The 18945-nt window shown below is 49.4% G+C and overlaps 1 protein-coding gene across 1 annotated transcript; it reads left to right on the plus strand.

Annotated features, from left to right (window-relative positions):
- Positions 1-12792: 12792 nt before the first annotated feature.
- LOC148388042 (protein ZBED8L-like) lies at positions 12793-13428 on the plus strand. Its single transcript, XM_088394823.1, has 2 exons — positions 12793-13053; positions 13129-13428. Exons 1-2 carry the CDS (start codon positions 12793-12795, stop codon positions 13426-13428), a joined length of 561 nt encoding a protein of 186 aa, XP_088250949.1.
- The last annotated feature ends 5517 nt before the right edge of the window (positions 13429-18945 follow it).

Here is an 18945-nt window from a genome sequence, read left to right on the forward strand (position 1 = left end):
CAAGGGTGTTAGAGATTTTCTCACTCAAACAATATTTTGCAAGAACCACACGGAGACAAGCAAGTTCTTTTAGACACCTGCAGGTGGAGAGTTCACTCACTCCAGAATGAAGTCTGAACCCTCGTTCCTGCGATGGGATATTTATTAAGAGAAACAGAGTGGGGGTTTGGGTACACTGGCTAAAGCCCTTGTCCTCTAGTCTAAACATGTCAGGGGATGTTTTACGACCTTGTGATAAGGAGGACAAGGTAAGGTATTTATTACCTGTTGCATTCCAACATAATCCTATGATAAAGATAACCTGGAAAACCCTAACAAAGGGGAAGACACGGACTAAATACACACAAAAGGGCTGGGACGCAGGTGCTGACAATTAGCGTCAACCACACAGGTGCACACAATCGGGATCAGGGAATACAAGACAACAGAAACAGAGGAAGGAACCACGAACTGAAACGGAGGGGATGACAAAATAAAACAGGAAGTGAAGTTACGACACAGACAAGACAGAAATCCGGAAAATAATTTGACCGCATGACATAACCCCCACCCCCTAGGGCCGGATCCCAGACGGCCCAGGAGCCTCAGGGTGAGCTGCATAAAAGTCCTCAAACAGCCCCGGGTCCAAAATGAAACTAGGCGGCACCCATTGCCGCTCCTCAGGCCCATAACCCTCCCACTCCACCAGGTACTGCCAGCCCCGGCCCCTTCTGCGCACGTCCAACAGTTCCTTCACCGTGTAGGCAGTCCCACCTCCTACCGTCCGCGGAGGCGAGGGCGGCGCAGGATCTGGCACCAACGGACTGTCCACAACCGGCTTGACCTTCCCGACGTGAAAGGTGGGGTGGACTGCAAGGGACCTGGGCAAGCGGAGACACACCGCGGCCGGGTGCATGACCTTGGCGATGGGGAATGGACCCACAAAGCGAGGTGCCAGCTTCCTGGAGTCCCCCCGGTGGGGAAGATCCTTGGCAGACAGCCAAACACGTTGACCCCGCCGGTACACGGGCGCCGGACGTCTCCTTCGGTCAGCCATCCGCTTGACACGGTCCCCCTGGCGGATCAGCGTGGCCCGCGCCGCCGACTAGACACGATGACAGCGGCGCACCAAGGCGTGGGCCGAGGTCACCGTCACCTCCGGCTCACTGTCAGGGAAGACCGGGGGCTGGTAACCATACACGCACTTGAACGGCGACATACCTGTAGCTGTGGTGGGCAGGGAATTATGGGCGTACGCCACCCAGGTGAGGTTCTTGCTCCACGAGGAGGGGTTTTGGGAAACAAGGCAGCGGAGACCCGTCTCCAACTGTTGGTTGATGCGTTCCGTTTGCCCGTTCGCCTCTGGATGGTAGCCCGATGTGAGACTCACAGTTGCCCCTATGAGCCTGCAAAATTCTTTCCAAAACCTGGATATGAATTGGGGACCCCTATCTGAAACAATGTCCTTTGGGAAACCATGAATCCTGAATATGTGGTCCATCATTACTGTTGCCGTTCGTTTAGCGGACGGCAACTTGGGCAGAGCTATAAAATGAGCCATCTTCGAGAATCTGTCTACAACAGTGAGTATGGTTGTTCGCCCATTTGAGGCTGGTAGCCCCGTGACGAAGTCCATGGAGATTTCGGCCCACGGACGCGATGGAATGGGGAGGGGATGCAGCAAACCCATACGGGCGCCGTGGGAGTTCTTATTCCGGGCGCAGACGGGACAGGCTGAGACGTATTCCCTGACGTCTGCCCCCATGGAGGGCCACCAGAATCGCTGCTGGACGACAAACAGGTTCTGCGCATGCCCGGATGACAGGAGAGTCTGGAGGTGTAAGCCCAAAGGACAACTTGGGACCGTAATTGATCGGGAACGAACAGTCTGTTCTCAGGGCATCCACTAGGGGGTGGTTCGTTGCCATTGGCCTGCCGCACCAGGTCTTCGATAGGCCAGGTCACTGCTCTTACCACGCAACGAGGAGGCAGAATGGGTTCGGGCTTCTTGACTTCCGGACCTGGGCTGTAGACACGGGAGAGTGCGTCAGGCTTGGTGTTTTTGGATCCCGGTCTGTAAGACAGAGTAAAGTTAAATCGGTTGAAAAAGAGCGATCAGCGGGCTTGGCGAGAATTCAATCTCTTGGCTGTCTTAATGTATTCCAAGTTTTTATGGTCTGTCCAGACCAGAAAAGGCTGCTGTGCTCCCTCCAACCAATGTCTCCATACTTCTAAAGCCAGTTTTACCGCCAACAGTTCGCGATCTCCCACGTCGTAGTTCTGTTCGGCTGGCGTCAGCCGTCTGGACAGGAACGCGCACGGATGGAGCTTGTTGTCACTCTTGGCTTTCTGGGATAGAATGGCCCCTATCCCTTGATTGGAGGCGTCAACCTCTACCACAAACTGTCGTGACGGGTCGGGAAGCGTGAGGATAGGAGCGGAGCTGAAGCGGTTCTTCAGCTCCTGGAAGGCCGCTTCCGCTTCCGCCGACCAGCAGAATGGAACCTTAGGGGACGTTAAATGGACTTTGTTTTCCCTCGCCCGGACGCGGGTCACCAGGGCCTCCCTCTGGAGCCAGGCCTGGAGGCGGGGCTCGAAGGCGAGCGTCTGGTGGCCGGGCCTTCGCCCATGGGGCCCGGCCGGGCATAGCCCGAAATGGAAACGTGGGTCCCCCTTCCCATGGGCTCACCACCTGTGGGAGGGGCCGAAGGGGTCGGGTGCAATGTGATCTGGGCGGCAGCCAAAGGCAGGGACCTTGGCGGTCTGATCCCCGGCTGCAGAAGCTGGCTCTAGGGACATGGAATGTCACATCTCTGGCTGGAAAGGAGCCCGAGCTGGTGTGCGAGGCAGAAAGATTCCGACTAGATATAGTCGGACTAGCCTCCACACACAGTTTGGGTTCCGGTACAAGCCCTCTCGAGAGGGGCTGGACTCTCTTCCACTCTGGAGTTGCCCACGGTGAGAGGCGTCGAGCAGGTGTGGGTATACTTATTGCCCCCCGGCTGGGCGCCTGCACATTAGGGTTCACCCCGGTGAACGAGAGGGTAGCCTCCCTCCGCCTTCGGGTGGGGGGACGGGTCCTGACTGTTGTTTGTGTCTATGCACCAAACGGCAGCTCAGAGTACCCACCCTTCTTGGGGTCCGTGGAGGAAGTGCTGGAGAGCGCTCCTTCTGGGGACTCTATCGTTCTACTGGGTGACTTCAATGCTCACGTGAGCAATGACAGTGAGACCTGGAAGGGCGTGATTGGGAGGAACGGCCCCCCTGATCTGAACCCGAGCAGTGTTCTATTGTTGGACTTCTGTGCTCGACACGGATTTTCAATAATGAACACCATGTTGAAACATAAGGGTGTCCATGTGTGCACTTGGCACTTGATCGACTTTGTAGTCATGTCATCGGATTTGCGGCCGCATGTTTTGGACACTCGGGTGAAGAGAGGGGCGGAGCTGTCAACTGATCACCACCTGGTGGTGGGTTGGCTCTGATGGTGGGGGAAGATGCCGGTCCGACCTGGCATACCCAAACGCTCTGTGAGGGTCTGCTGGGAACGTCTGGCAGAATCTCCTGTCAGGAAGAGCTTCAACTCCCACCTCCGGCAGAGCTTTTCCCACGTCCCGGGGGAGGCGGGGGACATTGAGTCTGAGTGGACCATGTTCCGCGCCTCCATTGTTGAGGCGGCCGACCGGAGCTGTGGCCGTAAGGTCGTTGGTGCCTGTCGTGGCGGCAATCCCCGAACCCGCTGGTGGACACCGGCAGTAAGGGATGCCGTCAAGCTGAAGAAGGAGTCCTATCGGGCCGTTTTGGCCTGCGGGACTCCGGAGGCAGCTGACAGGTACTGGATGGCCAAGCGGAACGCGGCTTCGGCGGTTGCTGAGGCAAAAACCCGGGCGTGGGAGGAGTTCGGTGAGGCCATGGAGAATGACTTTCGGACGGCTTCGAGGAAATTCTGGTCCACCATCCGGCGTCTCAGGAGGGGGAAGCAGTGCAACGTCAACACTGTTTACAGTGGGGATGGCGTGCTGCTGACCTCGACTCGGGACGTCGTGAGTCGGTGGGGAGAATACTTCGAAGACCTCCTCAATTCCACCTACACGCCTTCCATTGAGGAAGCAGGGCCTGGAGACTCTGAGGCGGATTCTCCAATCTCTGGGGTCGAAGTCACTGAGGTAGTCAAAAAAGCTCCTCTGTGGCAAGGCCCCGGGGGTGGATGAGATCCGCCCGGAGTTCTTAAAGGCTCTGGATGTTGTGGGGCTGTCATGGCTGACACGCCTCTACAACGTTGCGTGGACATCGGGGACAGTGCCTCTGGATTGGCAGACTGGGGTGGTGGTTCCCCTCTTTAAGAAGGGGGACCGGAGGGTGTGTTCCAATTACAGGGGAATCACACTCCTCAGCCTCCCTGGTAAGGTCTATTCAGGGGTGCTGGAGAGGAGGGTCCGTCGGGAGGTCGAACCTCGGATTCAGGAGGAGCAGTGTGGCTTTCGTCCTGGCCGTGGAACAGTGGACCAGCTCTACACCCTCGGCAGGATCCTCGAGGGTGCATGGGAGTTCGCCCAACCAGTCCACATGTGTTTTGTGGACTTGGAGAAGGCGTTCGACCGTGTCCCTCGGGAGGTTCTGTGGAGGGTGCTTCGGGAGTACGGGGTGCCGAGCCAACTGATAAGGGCGGTTCGGTCCCTGTATCACCGATGCCAGAGTCTGGTCCGCATTTCCGGCAGTAAGACGGATTTGTTCCCAGTGAGGGTTGGACTCCGCCAAGGCTGCCCTTTGTCACCGATTCTGTTCATAATTTTTATGGACAGAATTTCTAGGCACAGCCGAGGCGTTGAGGGGGTCCGGTTTGGGGACCTCAGCATCGCGTCTCTGCTTTTTGCAGATGACGTGGTGCTGTTGGCTTCTTCAGGCCGTGATCTCCAGCTCTCGCTGGAACAATTCGCAGCCGAGTGTGAAGCGGTCGGGATGAGGGTCAGCACCTCCAAATCCGAGTCCATGGTCCTCGATCGGAAAAGGGTGGAATGCCCTCTCCGGATCGGGGATGAGATCCTGCCCCAAGTGGAGGAGTTCAAGTATCTTGGAGTCTTGTTCACGAGTGAGGGGAGGATGGAGCGTGAGATCGACAGGCGGATCGGTGCAGCGTCGGCAGTAATGCGGACCCTGTACCGGTCCGTTGTGGTGAAGAGAGAGCTGAGCCAAAAGGCAAAGCTCTCAATTTACCGGTCGATTTACGCTCCTACCCTCACCTATGGTCACGAGCTATGGGTCGTGACCGAAAGAACGAGATCTCGGATACAAGCGGCCGAAATGAGTTTTCTCCGCAGGATGTCCGGGCTCTCCCTTAGAGATAGGGTGAGAAGCTCGGTCATCCGGGAGAGACTCGGAGTAGAGTCGCTACTCCTCCACGTTGAGAGGAGACAGATGAGGTGGCTCGGGCATCTTATCAGGATGCCTCCTGGATGCCTCCCTGGGGAGGTGTTCCGGGCATGTCCCACCGGTAGGAGACCCCGGGGACGACCCAGGACGCGCTGGAGAGACTATGTCTCTCAGCTGGCCTGGGAACGCCTTGGGATCCCCCGGGATGAGCTGGATGAAGTGGCTGGGGAGAGGGAAGTCTGGGAGTCCCTCCTAAAGCTGCTGCCCCCGCGACCCGACCCCGAATAAGCGGAAGAAGATGGATGGATGGATGGATGGATGGATGGATGGATGGATGGATGGATGGATGGATGGATGGATGGATGGATGGATGGATGGATGGATGGGGACGTTAGAGCATGCAAGGGAGCCGCTGTAGCACTGAAGCCTCTGATGAACCGCCTAGAAAAATTGGCAAAGCCCAGGAATTGCTGCACCTTTTTGCGGGAGTCAGGGGTAGGCCATTCAGTTACCGCGCTCACTTTTGCCGGGTCCATCTTTACTTTGCCCGGGGCTATGATGAAACCGAGAAAAGATACGGTGTTTGTGTGGAATTCGCTTTTCTCGGCCTTAACGTACAGTTGGTGGTCAAAGAGGCATCGCAGAACTGTCTCGACGTGAGACCTATGGGTCTCCAAATCCGGGGAATAAATCAGAATATCATCTAAATATACGTACACAAATTGATCCAAACAGTCCCTCAGTACATCATTTATCATGGCCTGAAACACCGCAGGGGCATTGGTGAGGCCAAATGGCATTACTAAGTATTCAAAGTGTCCTCGATGTGTGTTAAAACCCGTCTTCCATTCGTCCCCCTCACGGATGCGCACTAGGTGGTACGCGTTGCGCAGGTCTAACTTTGTGAACACCCGGGCTTGCTGTAATTGGTCGAACACGGTCGACATCAGGGGAAGAGGATACCGTTTTTTTATTGTGATCTGATTGAGGGGGCTGTAGTCAATACAGGGACGTAGGGTGCCGTCTTTTTTGCCCAGAAAAAAGAACCCCGCACCCGCAGGCGACGATGACCGTCGAATCAACCCTGCTTGAAGAGAGGCGTCTATATAATCGTTCAGGGCCTGCTTTTCGGGGCCCGGAAGGGAATAAAGCCTCCCCTTGGGTATGGTTGAGCCCGGCAGGAGTTCAATGGCGCAATCATACGGACGGTGGGGGGGTAGGGAGGTAGCCTTGGCCTTGCTGAATACCTCGGCCCATTGGTGGTAACACGCGGGAACCCCGGTCAAGTCTGGAGTTTCCGAGTCTGGAGCAGAAGGCACAGAGCGCGGGTTAGATTTGATACATGAATCTTGACAGTAGGACCCCCATCCCGTTATTTCCCCTGATCCCCAGTCTATAGCAGGGTTGTGGCGTTGAAGCCATGGATACCCGAGAATGAGGGGGTTCATTGGGGAGGTCACGACATGTAGTCATATTTTCTCATGGTGGGGCCCAAAAGACAGCGAGACAGGTTCTGTTATGTGTGTTATCTCGAAAAGTGCCTGTCCATTGAGTGTCTTGGCGTTCACGGGAGTGTTCAGCAGTTCAGTTTTTATTCCCCATCGTCGAGCAAATGCCCAGTCTATCAAACTTTCATCCGCTCCTGAGTCTATTAGCACGTCAAGTTCTATATTTTTTCCCAGCTGTGTAACCATGCCCTTGGGGAGAACTCTCCCCGGGGACAGAGCAACAGAGAAGGCGCTTACCTTCAGGGTCCTCCTCACCGGGCAGGAGAGGAGGAGGTGCCCGTGCTCACCGCAATAGTAGCATCTACCTTCCTGGCGTCGTCGTATCTTCTCCTCCTCTGTCAGCTTTGCTCTGCCCAACTGCATCGGTCCCGACTCCTGGTGCTGCCGATCCCCATCCGGCCTGGGGCGGGTCGCCTCTAGGGCGGACGAAACGGCTACTGGCACGACGGCGGGGGCGTTCCTGCTTCCGCGGTGCTTCCTCCACTCTTGCAGCCGGTTGTCGGTGCGGATAGCCAGCGCGATGAGGGCGTCGAGATCGGTGGGAAGATCCAGGGGAATTAGCTGATCCTGTATGGATCCGGAAAAGCCTCGGAGGAAGATGTCATACAGCGCCGTCGCATTCCAACCGCATTCCGCGGCCAGCGTGCGGAAACGGATGGCGTAATCCCCGACGGTCTCTTGTCCCTGGGATATCTGACAGAGTTGCCGAGCCTTCTCTCGGTCAGCGGAGATTGGGTCGAACACCGTACGCAGCGCCCCGACAAAAGCGGGGAGGGAGCGACAGGAGATGGAATCCCTGGCCCATTCTGCTGTGGCCCACGTGCGGGCCCTTCCCGTCAGGTATGATACCATATAGGCCACCTTGGAACGTTTGGTGGGGAAATCCGCCGGGGACCTCTCAAAATGCATCTCGCACTCAGTAATAAAGGCCCGGCTAAGACCGGGTTCGCCGGAGTAGCGTTCTGGAGGAGCCAGTCTGGCACCGCAGGACATGGGAGCTACGGCAAGGGGAGTCACGGGAGAAGCAGCGGATGGGCTGGAGGTCGCTGCTGGTCCCGCGTTTAAAAGCGAGAGCACGTCCTGCATTTGCTGACCCAGCTTTCCTACCTGGGCGGCGACCGCCCCTCTGAAATCTTCTTGGCTCTTTGCGAGCCCTCAGATCTCCTCGCCCAAATTTCTCACTTCTTTCTGGTGCTGGGCGAGCTGTGAGGCGTGGGAGCGCACTGCGGCGCATAGGTGCTCCGACTCTGCCGAGTCCATGTCTGGCCAGTGTGTACTGTCAGGCAGGGAACAAGGCGGAGGACTCGGATGCAGAGTCTTTCTTTTCACTGATTTATTCCAACAAAAAGATGGCCAAAAATACAACTCAAGGCGCCTCTTGCGAGGGAAACACGGGGCAAAAATTCCAAACAAAAAGCGTCGCACTCGGGCGAGAGAAAATGGGCTATGGGGAACAAGGCACTAACAAAAAGCGTCGCTCGGTGGCGAGACAGAAAGAAGGAATCTTACTAGGAATTCGGACGTCAAGGAATCGCTGGTGGTCGGGACGAGGCAAGACACACTGGCACAAGACAAGGGGAAGACACGGACTAAATACACACAAAAGGGCTGGGACGCAGGTGCTGACAATTAGCGTCAACCACACAGGTGCACACAATCGGGATCAAGGAATACAAGACAACAGAAACAGAGGAAGGAACCACGAACTGAAACGGAAGGGATGACAAAATAAAACAGCAAGTGAAGTTACGACACAGACAAGACAGAAATCCGGAAAATAAACGTGGCCGCATGACAGTAGCTAAAGTATACATACTGTAAATATGTTTTTAGAACTCTTTTAATATTATAACAACTTTTTTCTAAAAAGGTACATTGAGGAATTATGGCATAATTCTTCAATTTGGAAGGTTCATTTTGAATTTGTGAATTTTTCTTTTGGGGAGGAAAAAAATCCGCGATGTACTGAAGCCGCACTAATCGAACCGCGATGTAGCAAAGGATTACTGTAATGACATTTTGTTTTGTTTTGTTATGTTTTGTTTTGTTTAGTTTCATTTCGTTTCATTTCATTTCATTTTTGAATAATGTTATTTTGGTCTTACCAGTGCCACATTTTCTGAAGTTCTGGCGGTGCGAGGTTGGCCGGTTGATTTTTGTTTCAATGCTGATCCACTGGCTCTGAAGTTAGTAACCCATAACAAGATTGTGTTTCGTGCAGGTACGGGATCATGTCTACCAAGTCTGAAGCGCAAACAAAACGCTCCTTGTGTTGCAGTTACAGATTCGTTCTTGATAAATGTTTCTACAATGAAAGCGCGATGCTCACCGGTCATGTTAGCAACTGAAACGAAACAAAATAAAATTATTCTAAAACGAAACGAAACAAAACAAAACGGCATTATATGTACTTTTCGCAAATTAAAAAAAATCTTTTTTTAAATTTATTTACATTTTATTAAACCTACATATGTGTCAGATCATTTTGTCGGACCCTGTACATAAATTTTTTAACTTAAAAAATAAATAATAATGAATTCATGATAATAATGAATATGTATATATACATATACACACACACACATATTGTTTTAAAAAATATATATATATATATATATATATATATTTAAAATTTAAATATATATATATTTTTTTATAAAATATCTTTTTTTTTTATCAAAAAAAATATATATATATACACCGTATGTTTCTGACTATAAGTCGCGGTTTTTGTCATAGTTTGGGTGGGGGGGCGACTTATAATCAGGAGCGACTTAGTATATGTGAAATTATTCACTGACAATGAGTTCCATTCACTGACTTCCGGAGTCAGGAGATTTAATGATTTGGAGTGACACAGATGGTTCGATAAACTACTTATTCATGTTATAGTTATTGGATATATAGTTTATTTAGAGTAGCAACGTCTATGTTGTTAGACTTCAGTAGTTTCCGATTGTCTAGCGAGGCCGTGAAGGCAGCAGTGGGGGGGACGGGAAGAGTGATCCAGGGCGCTTGCTTCAAGTACACACCCATATGTTGAGCTCTTGTTTTGTAAAATAAAGAGCCGGCTACCAAACCCACCTCTTGCCTGGTACTGGTCACGCTACAATATAGTATAGTATATAACTATATTGTACTTCCCGGAGTCCCAGCCGTAATCGGCAGCATGTGGGGAGTCCGCGCCGCAATCGGCGGTATTCGGGTAGTCCGCGGCGTAATCGGCGGCATTCGGGGAGTTCGCACCGCAATCGACGGCATTCAGGGAGTCCGCGCCACAAACGACGGCATTCTGGGAGTCCGCGCCGCAATCGGCGGAATCCCGGGAGTCTGCGCCACAATCGGCAGCATTCGGGGAGTCCTCGCCGCAATCGGCGGCATATGGGGTTTCCCAGCCGCAATTGGCAGCATATGGGGAGTGTGCACCGCAATCGACGGCATTCGGGGAGTCCCAGCCACAATCGGCGGCATTCAGGGAGTCCGCGCCACAATCGGCAGCATTCGGCGAGTCCGCGCCGAAATCGGTGGGATACGGGGAGTCCCGGCGGCATACAGGGAGTGACTATAATATATATGTAGATCTGTGGAATAATTGGAGCCGCAACTGACGATGAGGCTGACGACGAGGCTGACGATGAGGCTGACGACGAGGCTGACGATGAGGCTGACGACGAGGCTGACGACGAGGCTGACGTCAGCGGCGTCCATAGTTCCGCAGTCAACAGCTGTGTGTTTTATTTTTTAAGTGACACGGAATACGAAGATTCCGATGGATTTAATGATTTGGAGTGACACGGATGGTTCGATAAAATTGTTGTTTATATTACATTTATTTGATATATCTAGTCTGACGTCAGGCGGCTCGATGGGGCACGTCCGCCTCACAGTTAGGAGGGTGCGGGTTTGATTCTCCGGGTTTGATTCTCCGGCCCTCCCTGTGTGGAGTTTGCATGTTCTCCTCGGGCCCGCGTGGGTTTTCTCTGGGCACTCCGGTTTCCTCCCACATCCCAAAAACATGCTTGGTAGGCCGATTGAGCACTCCAAATTGTCCCTAAGTGTAAGTGCGCGTATGAATGGTTGTCTCTGCATGCACTGCGATTGGCTGGCAACCGGTTCAGGGTGTCCCCCGCCTACTGCCCGATGACGGCTGGGATGGGCTCCAGCACACCTGCGGCACCCGTTAGGACTAAGCGGTACAGAAAATGGATGGATGGATGGATAGTCTGATGTCAGCGGCGCACATAGTTCCGGGGTCAACTGCTGTGATTTTTTATTTTTTTAAGTGACACGGAAGACGAAGATTCCGATGGATTTATTGATTTGGATTGACACGGATAGTTCGATAAAATGGTTGTTTACATTATTGTTATTTGATATATAGTTTCTATATTGTTATATGGGCCTGTGGAATAATTTGAACTGCAACTGACGACAACGAGTCCGACGTCAGCGGGATGCCGCACACGCGGTATTGTTTACAGAAAGGATGAAGGATTCGATCGATGGATTTATTGATTTGGAGTGACACAAATGGTTTGATAAACGTGTTATTTATGTTATAGTTATTTGAATAACTTAATGTTACGTCAGGCCCATTCTCAGCTCCTCGTTTGTGTTTATGTCACGTTAGTATACCGCATCGTTTAGCCCAGTGGCTCTCAAATGGGGGTACGCGTACCACTGGGGGTACGTGGAGGTACTCCAGAGGGTACGTGAGATTTTACAAAAATATATATCGGTATTTAAAAAAAAACAAGAAAAACAACAGTAAGCTAGATTGTCTTGAGAATTAGTTATGAAAAATTTGATGAAATACAAATGAATGTTTTATATTCAGTATTCAATTTTAATCCTTAATAAACGGACTCTCCACAAACCAGTAGCAGTCACCTGCGGTTGCTTTGATGACGCACTGTAACATGGAGATGTGGCTAAAGCATAGCAGCATCGCTGCTGTTGAAAACACGGGGAAACAACTAAAAGTGAAGGCAAAACCAGAGCCGACGAAGTATCGACAGTACATGGAAGACTATTGTTTGATGGGATTTACGTCCACAAGTTGTACCCCACCCAAAGTGCTGTGCTTTTTTTGCGGGGAGAAATTAGCCAACGCTAGCATGAAGCCGGCACATCTCCAGCGGCATCTCACCACAAAACACGGATGCCATGTTGGTAAGCCACCGAAGTTCTTCAGGAGGAAACTTTCTGACTTCAAGTCATCCCAAGACACAATGCGAAAAGCCTCCACTACATCAGCCAAAGCCCTGAAGGCTTCTTATGCGGTTTCTTTGCTCGTAGCTAAAGCCAAAAAAACATTCACCATAGCTGAAGAGCTGCTGCTCCCCGCCGCTGTTGTATTGGCCAAAACTATGCTAGACAAAAAAATCTGCGGATACATTAAAAACTGTGCCTTTGTCTAATGACACCGCTTGCCGCAGAATAGACAGAATGGGTGCAGACATTGTCGAACAAGTTGTGGGAAAACTTGGCAACTCTTTTTCACTCCAGCTGGATGAATCCACAGATGTCAGCAGAAATGCACAGCTTGTTGCTTTTGTGAGATACATTGAGACTGACGACATTTGTGAACACATACTTTTCTGCAAAAGTCTGGAGGAGAGAACAACCGGAGAGGACATTTTTAATGTCGTTAACATTTTTCTCTGAAAATGGTATCAGCTGGAAATCCTGCAGCAGCGTCTGTACAGATGCGGCTGCATCAATGACGGGCAATGCGAAAGAGCTCATTGCGCGGATTAGAAAGGAAAATCCCGACATTAAGTGGACTGACTGTGTGATTCACAGGGAAGCGTTAGCGTCCAAGAAAATGAGCCCCATGTTGCATGATGTTCTGAACAACAGCATCAAAGTGATCAACTTCATCAAGTCAAGGCCACTTAATGCACGTTTGTTCCGCCGCCTCTGTGAAAACATGGGAGCTGAACACACGCAACTCATCCTGCATACAGAAGTGCGCAGGCTCTCTCGAGGGAAGATACTCAACAGGCTGTTGGAGTTACGAGCTGAAGTGCACACCTGTCTGACAGAGCACGTATCTCCCCATGCCACCTTGTTCGAGAACACGAACTGGCTTGCAAAGCTTTGCTGTCTGGCAGATATATTCAGCAAACTGAACGAACTGAATGTGTCTCTGCAGGGCAAAGACACCAGCATCCTGAACCTGTATGACAAGGTGGGTGGTTTCCTGAAGAAAACAGAGCTGTGGAAAAAGGCATGTGGCCAGGAGGATTTTACCTGTTTTCCTCAGGTGGATGCTTTTCTCTCCAATGAAGATGTGGAGACAGCTCCAGTGAAGTTAGTCATAGTGGGACATTTGGCTAACTTGATAAAGGGCTTTCATTGCGACTTTGCTTACATGGAGGAGAAATCTGCACAGCTGGATTGGGTGAAAAACCCATTTTTCTTATCTGAAGCAAAGAGAAGCAAGCTTTCTGTCACTCACCAGGAAAAACTAATGGAAATGGCATCTGATCGTGGCCTGCAGATGACGTTTGGTGCATCCACTCTCACACAGTTTTGGGTGTGTGTGAGGCAGGAGCACCCTTAGCTGGGACAGAAAGCTTTGGAGCAGCTACTGCCCTTTGCCTCCACATATTTATGTGAGACCTCCTTCTCTGCAATGACTGTGATCAAAACAAAGCAAAGAAACAGACTGAGCCTGGAGAAGAACTTGATCAAAGCAGTTGCCTCCCTGCCACCAAGGATGACAAAGTGAGGTACAAGCGCATGTTTCGCACTAAAATGTAGTATGAGTGCAAAAGACTCATTCAAGCTTCAAGACTGTTCAATGCTTGTCAAATCAAAATCAAATGTTCAATGCAACAATTCAATTTTAAGAGAAAAAAAGTTTCTTTTTTTATCCCAAAAGAGGTAGTTCATTAGTTTTTATGAGCAAATCTTTATTTATTATTAAATTATCAATTTATTTTGTAAACAAGATATTATTTATTTATAATTAAGTTAATTTATTTTTGTGAACACATTTTTAGTTTTGTATATTTTCATTTCCTTGCAAAAGATTATTACAAGAAAGATTAATATAAATTAGCAGTGTTCTGCATACAGTATTTGAGTTTTGAAAGGGTTTATGCATTCTTGGTGGTCACTGCTTACTGTTTGTTTTTGTTTCTATATGCAATGTTTGAAACATAAATGTGTCTGTCAGGTACATTGCTACAAGTTGTTTAACTTTAATAAATCAAACACTGATGGGACAATCCTGTACCTCTTTCTTTTCGACCAGAAATGTGTTGCGCTGGTCAGGGGGTACTTGGCTGAAAAAATATTTCAAAGGGGGTACATCACTGAAAAAAGTTTGAGAACCACTGGTTTAGCCTGTTGTTGCTGATTCATATCTGTTCTTGGTGTTGGATTTTGTCAAATAATATATATATATATATATATATATATATATATATATATATATATATATATATATATATGTATGTGTATATATATATATATATGTATGTGTATATATCAAAGTCAAATTCTCCTTTATTGTCAATTCCTCCGCATGTCAAGACACACAAAGAGATCGAAATTACGTTTCTCACTATCCCAGGGTGACAAGACAGAGTTCATAACGCACATACAAGTAAACAACACAGGAAAAATAAAACAAGAAGATGAACAATAAGAGTGATAGCACGCTAGCCGCTCACGATGCACAGCAGAGTCCGGAAAGATGACAGTCAACCAGGCCACTGTGAACACGAGCACACAGCAGGCACGCACTGTCCGGTTCGTGGATCCTATCAGGCGAACGCAACCCATCTTGTCGTCCCGCGAACGAACGTACGCCAGGAGAATGGAAGGCACGGCTGGGCGAGCTGGGTTCGCAGAAAGGGGATACGGTCAGAAAGTCCAATGTGGGGGAGGGGGGTGGCTTTGTAAGCTCCTTTATGTGTAGTGTAGACCAGATCCAGGATCCTGTCTCCTCTTGTTGGAAAGTCAACATGCTGGTGTCGTTTTGGAATAACAGTCTTTTGGTCTGCATGGTTAAAATCCCCAGCGAAGACGCCAGGGTGCGCCGTCTGTTGTTCACTGACAGCCTGGTACAGTTCACCAAGAGCCGTGTTCCTGTCACTGTTAATGTTGGAAGGCAGGATGTATACCGCGACTAGCAGAATCGCAGTAATTTCCCTTGGCAGGTAAAAAGGACGGCACTTTATGATCATAAACTCCGCCAGTGGCGAGCAGTGTTTGCATACTACTACAGTGTCCCGGCACCATTCGTCACGGATGTAAACACAGATTCCTCCCCTTGTGATTTCCCACCCTGTTGTATGTTGTCAGAGAGTTGTGTCACCACTCGTAAGGCGGCAGGCCCAGACCACATCCCAGGTCGAGCGCTGAAGGACTGCGCTGAGGAGCTTAAGGATGTCTTCACAGACATCTTTAACACTTCCCTGCAGCAAGCCATCGTCCCATCATTTTTCAAGGCTGCCACCATCATACCTGTGCCGAAGAAAACTGCTCCATCCTCCTTCAATGAGAACCGCCCCGTGGCACTGACACCCATAATCATGAGCGGCTTGTCATGACACACATCAGATCCATTCTCCCCCCCACCCTAGACCCCTTCCAGTTTGCATACCGAGCCAAACGGTCCTCTGAAGATGCAATCTGCTCTGCCCTCCACTCAGCCCTCCCCCACCTGGAAAAAAGAGACCCGTATGTGAGATTGCTGTTTGTGGACTTCAGTTCTGCATTCAACACCATTGTACCACAGCGACTCATCTGCAAACTCGACAAACTGGGACTCAGTACCTACCTCTGCAACTGGCTACTGGACTTCCTCTGTCAGAGTCCTCAAGTAGTACGTGTTGGCGACAATATCTCAAACTCAATTTACCTGGGGGCCGCTGGAGGCAGTCTGGGTGAGGCCGGGCCGCATCAGGATTTCCACAAGAAAACCGCTGATAAAAGATTCCAATGTTCTCAAATATTTTCATTTAACACAAAATAATGAATTAAATAAATATAAAAAATGAATAGAAAAATAAATCAATCTGTAATAATTAAATGAATAAAATAATAAGAATGATCATACAGCAGATACAGACGACTGAATTAATCACTGACTGACTGACTGACTGACTAGAAAAGCGTTGATTCCAATGTTCTCAAATATCTTTTAACACAAAACAATTAAATATATTAATTAAAAAATGAATAAAAAAATAATTATGGATTTAATTTTGGTCTATGCCATTGGTTCTTAACATGAGTTTGATCAAACCCTAGGGATTCGGTGAGTCGGTTTCAGGGGTTCGGCAGAGCCTCCACTGCGGAGGTCCAAACACACCTGATTTATCGTGTAAATTCATGATGACGCATGTCTGAACTGGTCTCACAAAGGCAACAGCAGAAGCCACACTGATTTGCAGGTATGTAGTTAAAGTTAAAGTCCCAATGATCGTCACACACACATCTGGGTGTGGTGAAATTTGTCCTCTGCATTTAACCCATCCCCATGTGATTTTGATCCATCCCCTGGGGGAGAGGGGAGCAGTGAGCAGCAGCGAGCAGCAGTGGTGCCGCGCTGGGGAATCATTTGGTGATCTAACCCCCCAATTCCAACCCTTAATGCTGAGTGCCAAGCAGGGAGGCAATGGGTCCCATTTTTACAGTCTTTGGTATGACCCGGCCGGGGTTTGAACACACAACCTTCCAGTCTCAGGGCGGACACTCTACCACTAGGCGACTGAGCTGATGTAATTTGTTGCGAGTTCATGCACTGTGTTGGTTTTGTTCTTTGAACAAGGTGATGTACATGCACGGCGCATTTTGTGCACCAGTAAAAATAATTCATGTCTTGAATTTGAAAATAAAAGAATTATATTTCACTAAAGAGGGGTTCGGTGAATGCGCGTATGAAACTGGTGGGATTCGGTACCTCCAACAAGGTTAAGAACCACTGGTCAATGCAAAGACCAATTATAGACGCGTCTAAATCTGGTTACAATAGGGTTGTTAGAGATTTGCTCAATCCAACTTATTTCGCAAGAACCACACGAGAGACAAGCAAGTTCTTTTAGACACCTGCAGGTGGAGAGCTCACACGTTGACGGAGTGAACTCTGAAGCTCTCCCAACTGCAAGGACATATTTATTAAGAGAAAGAGTGGGGGCAAGAGTAGAATGAATAGGAAGCCCTTGTGCTCTAGTCAAAACATATCAGGGGGGTGTTTTACAACCTTGTATAGAATGGGATTCATTACCGGTTGCATTCCAACATAATCATACGATAAGGATACTCTGTAAAACCCTAACATTTCCCTCCTGTTTTATCATATGATTATGCCACCCCAAACAACAAAGACAAGTAAAAAAAAAACATATATATATGTATATAATAAAGAAAGAAGAATAGTAAAAAAATATATAAAACACCTAACAATGATAGCAACACTTTCCAGTGAAGATGAGGCATTACCTTAATACCCCAGATCAAACTTATTGTGTAAGCGAAAAACCTGCCGGCCAGATGTTATTAGCAGGAAAATTCTTGCACGGCCCCGTTGCCACAGGCGACCAGAATGTTAACAATAACAACAACAACAAAAATAAAAGAAAAAGAAAAACACAGAAACAGTACATCATTGTATCCATCACTTGCGAAGCATTTTCGATGGTCAAATCATCAAGTTTCTGTAAAACATGCTCAACAGAACAGCATCTACGCAATCCATGTTTCATTATCATCATCACATCCGTCATCTCTAAGAAGTTGTATATGGACCTGGGCTACAGAAGACACAAACCTCGTCACAGCAGACTTCAAACATGGGATAACGCAGGTTGTAAACAAGCACAACACCACCAGCACAACAAGCACAGGAGACAGCAATTTCAAAAGCAGTTGCCACCAGCTGCCAGAGAACAGCCATGAAAAGAAATCAAACTGATGTGGGACCTTGTCATTAGACATGGCCTGCTGTAAGTTCTTCAGTGAATTCATGGCGTCGTTGATGTGGGTGTCATTTTCTCCTGGTATGTATGTGCAACAGGAAGTCCCAATGATGTGGCACACACCACCTTGTGCTGCCGTCAACAAGTCCAGAACCATCCTGTTTTGCAAGACCATCAGTCTAATAGCCTGAATCTCTCTATTTTGTCCATCGTTGATTTGCAGTGAGAGATTCACAAAGGATTGAAAACGATAGTTCAGTGTCTCGATGAAGAGCGACAGTTTCCCAACCCCAATCTGAGGAAAGAGCGCGAGGACAACTTTGTCACCGACGGACCATATTTTATGGTCGTCTGGAACGTTTGCACCCCAGACAGGGTCATGAGGGTCAAAGGTTGCAACTGCCCTGCGTCGACGTCCAGAAGAGTTGTGTGCTTCTGTCAGCTGGTGATGTCGTATCCTGTAGGTGTGGTCCGTCACCCACACTGGTGCACACACTCCTGTCCAGTTGGCGGGCAGCATCGGATAAACCTTGTGACCACAAAGCCACCAGCCATTCTGTATGAAGTATGTTCCATTCGATGGTGTAGCCATGTTGGTTGGAGAGCCCTCACCACCTGAAATGGCTCTCTTATCTTGACACTCATCGGTGATGTCCAGAGCTCCCATCCAGTTTCCTCCTGGAGAGCAGTCGTCGTTAATGCAGACGTGGGTCTTGTTACCTTGGATGTAACATGTGTAATTCACTCCAGCTGGTCTCTCTGTGTAGGCCACTTGTGGTATTGTTCGTCCTTTAACAGTCACATTGAGATTTGTCCAGAATAGCTGATCACAGGCACCGTCAGTAAGTCCAGGGCGGTAAGGGTCGGCGTCCTTGACTGTGACAGCACGGTGCTGATATCCAACTCCTCCCATGGATGCCATACATTTTGCTTCAGTGACATTCATTGCTCTGGCCTCCAAGCGAACTTGCATGGAGGAAGGGGGGAGTTTCGAACACACATAGCACCCCTCCTGTGTGTGAGCTCTCACAGTGAACTTGACATACCGGTACCAAGTGTTGGTTTCGTATGGGTTTCTGGGGTCCCATGACCAGTCCTCAAAGTTCTCATCATGTGACCATCGTTTACCATGGGCAACATTGTCATTT

Source organism: Syngnathus floridae, chromosome 13, assembly GCF_059516105.1.
Source record: "Syngnathus floridae isolate MCC-2025c chromosome 13, RoL_Sflo_1.0, whole genome shotgun sequence".
Classification (NCBI taxonomy): domain Eukaryota; kingdom Metazoa; phylum Chordata; class Actinopteri; order Syngnathiformes; family Syngnathidae; genus Syngnathus; species Syngnathus floridae.

Excerpts from the sequence above, each read along its gene's own strand:
- LOC148388042 (XM_088394823.1), top strand. The coding sequence starts at position 12,793 with ATGGGAGCTGAACACACGCAACTCATCCTGCATACAGAAGTGCGCAGG. Across the intron at positions 13,054-13,128 it reads TCCTGAACCTGTATGACAAG|GTGGATGCTTTTCTCTCCAA; the intron begins GTGGGTGGTTTC and ends TGTTTTCCTCAG.